We start from the raw sequence: 711 nt of genomic DNA on the forward strand, positions 1-711 counted from the left end.
AGTGGTTGTTTCTTTTGAACTGGACTGTGTTTGTAATAATTCACTTAGGGCTGTGTATGCTGTTGTGGCTCTTCAGTTAACACTTGACTGCTCTTGTGATTCCTGAGCCAGTTGGAGAGTGTTCCTGATGTTGTTCATTCATTGAAAGCAATTGTGAAACCTTGTGAATTTTTATATTTGTGTTTGTTTTTTCATAGTCTTAACATAAAGGCCTAATTCCTAAATTACCATCAGTTACCTGTAGAAATCTAATATTTAGGTACTTTATTTGGGAAATGTGAAGCAACAAAGCATATTCTTTTTCTAAAAGCTTTGTCGTCCTGTGACCGAACTGAGCAATTTAGAGTGAGTGTCTTGGAGGAGAATAAAGTAATGTTAGTTAGTGCTGTGTGATTTGAAGTACATTGTAAGCAGAATGAGTCCTTGTATAGAATGCATACAAAGTCCTCTGCATGTTTGTAACTTACCTTAACATTTCATATTTCCTTTTTTTTTTTTTTAAGCTGTCAAGCGTTTAATGAAAGAAGCTGCAGAACTGAAGGATCCTACAGATCATTACCATGCTCAGCCTTTGGAGGTTAGTTTCTGTGTATATTCATAGGAGTTAGAGGTGCAACAATACATCGGTCTGGTATCAGATCGGTACCAATATAAAGAAAATTAGCCGTATCGGATATCAGCCCAATAGGGCCAATAATTTGGCTGATAAAT

The 711-nt window shown here is 36.1% G+C and overlaps 1 protein-coding gene across 4 annotated transcripts in view; it reads left to right on the plus strand.

Moving 5' to 3' along the window:
- The window catches only part of UBE2J1 (ubiquitin conjugating enzyme E2 J1), an 86,640-nt gene that overhangs the window by 23,530 nt on the left and 62,399 nt on the right, over nt 1–711 (plus strand). For all 4 annotated transcript variants that reach the window (XM_019520351.1, XM_019520353.1, XM_019520350.1 and 1 more), the window contains exon 2: nt 504–577. In XM_019520351.1, coding sequence (XP_019375896.1) covers nt 504–577 — 74 coding nt within the window. The remainder of the gene's footprint in view (nt 1–503; nt 578–711) is intronic.

Source organism: Gavialis gangeticus, unplaced genomic scaffold, assembly GCF_001723915.1.
Source record: "Gavialis gangeticus isolate Ggan-Ray unplaced genomic scaffold, GavGan_comp1, whole genome shotgun sequence".
In the NCBI taxonomy this organism is placed as follows: domain Eukaryota; kingdom Metazoa; phylum Chordata; order Crocodylia; family Gavialidae; genus Gavialis; species Gavialis gangeticus.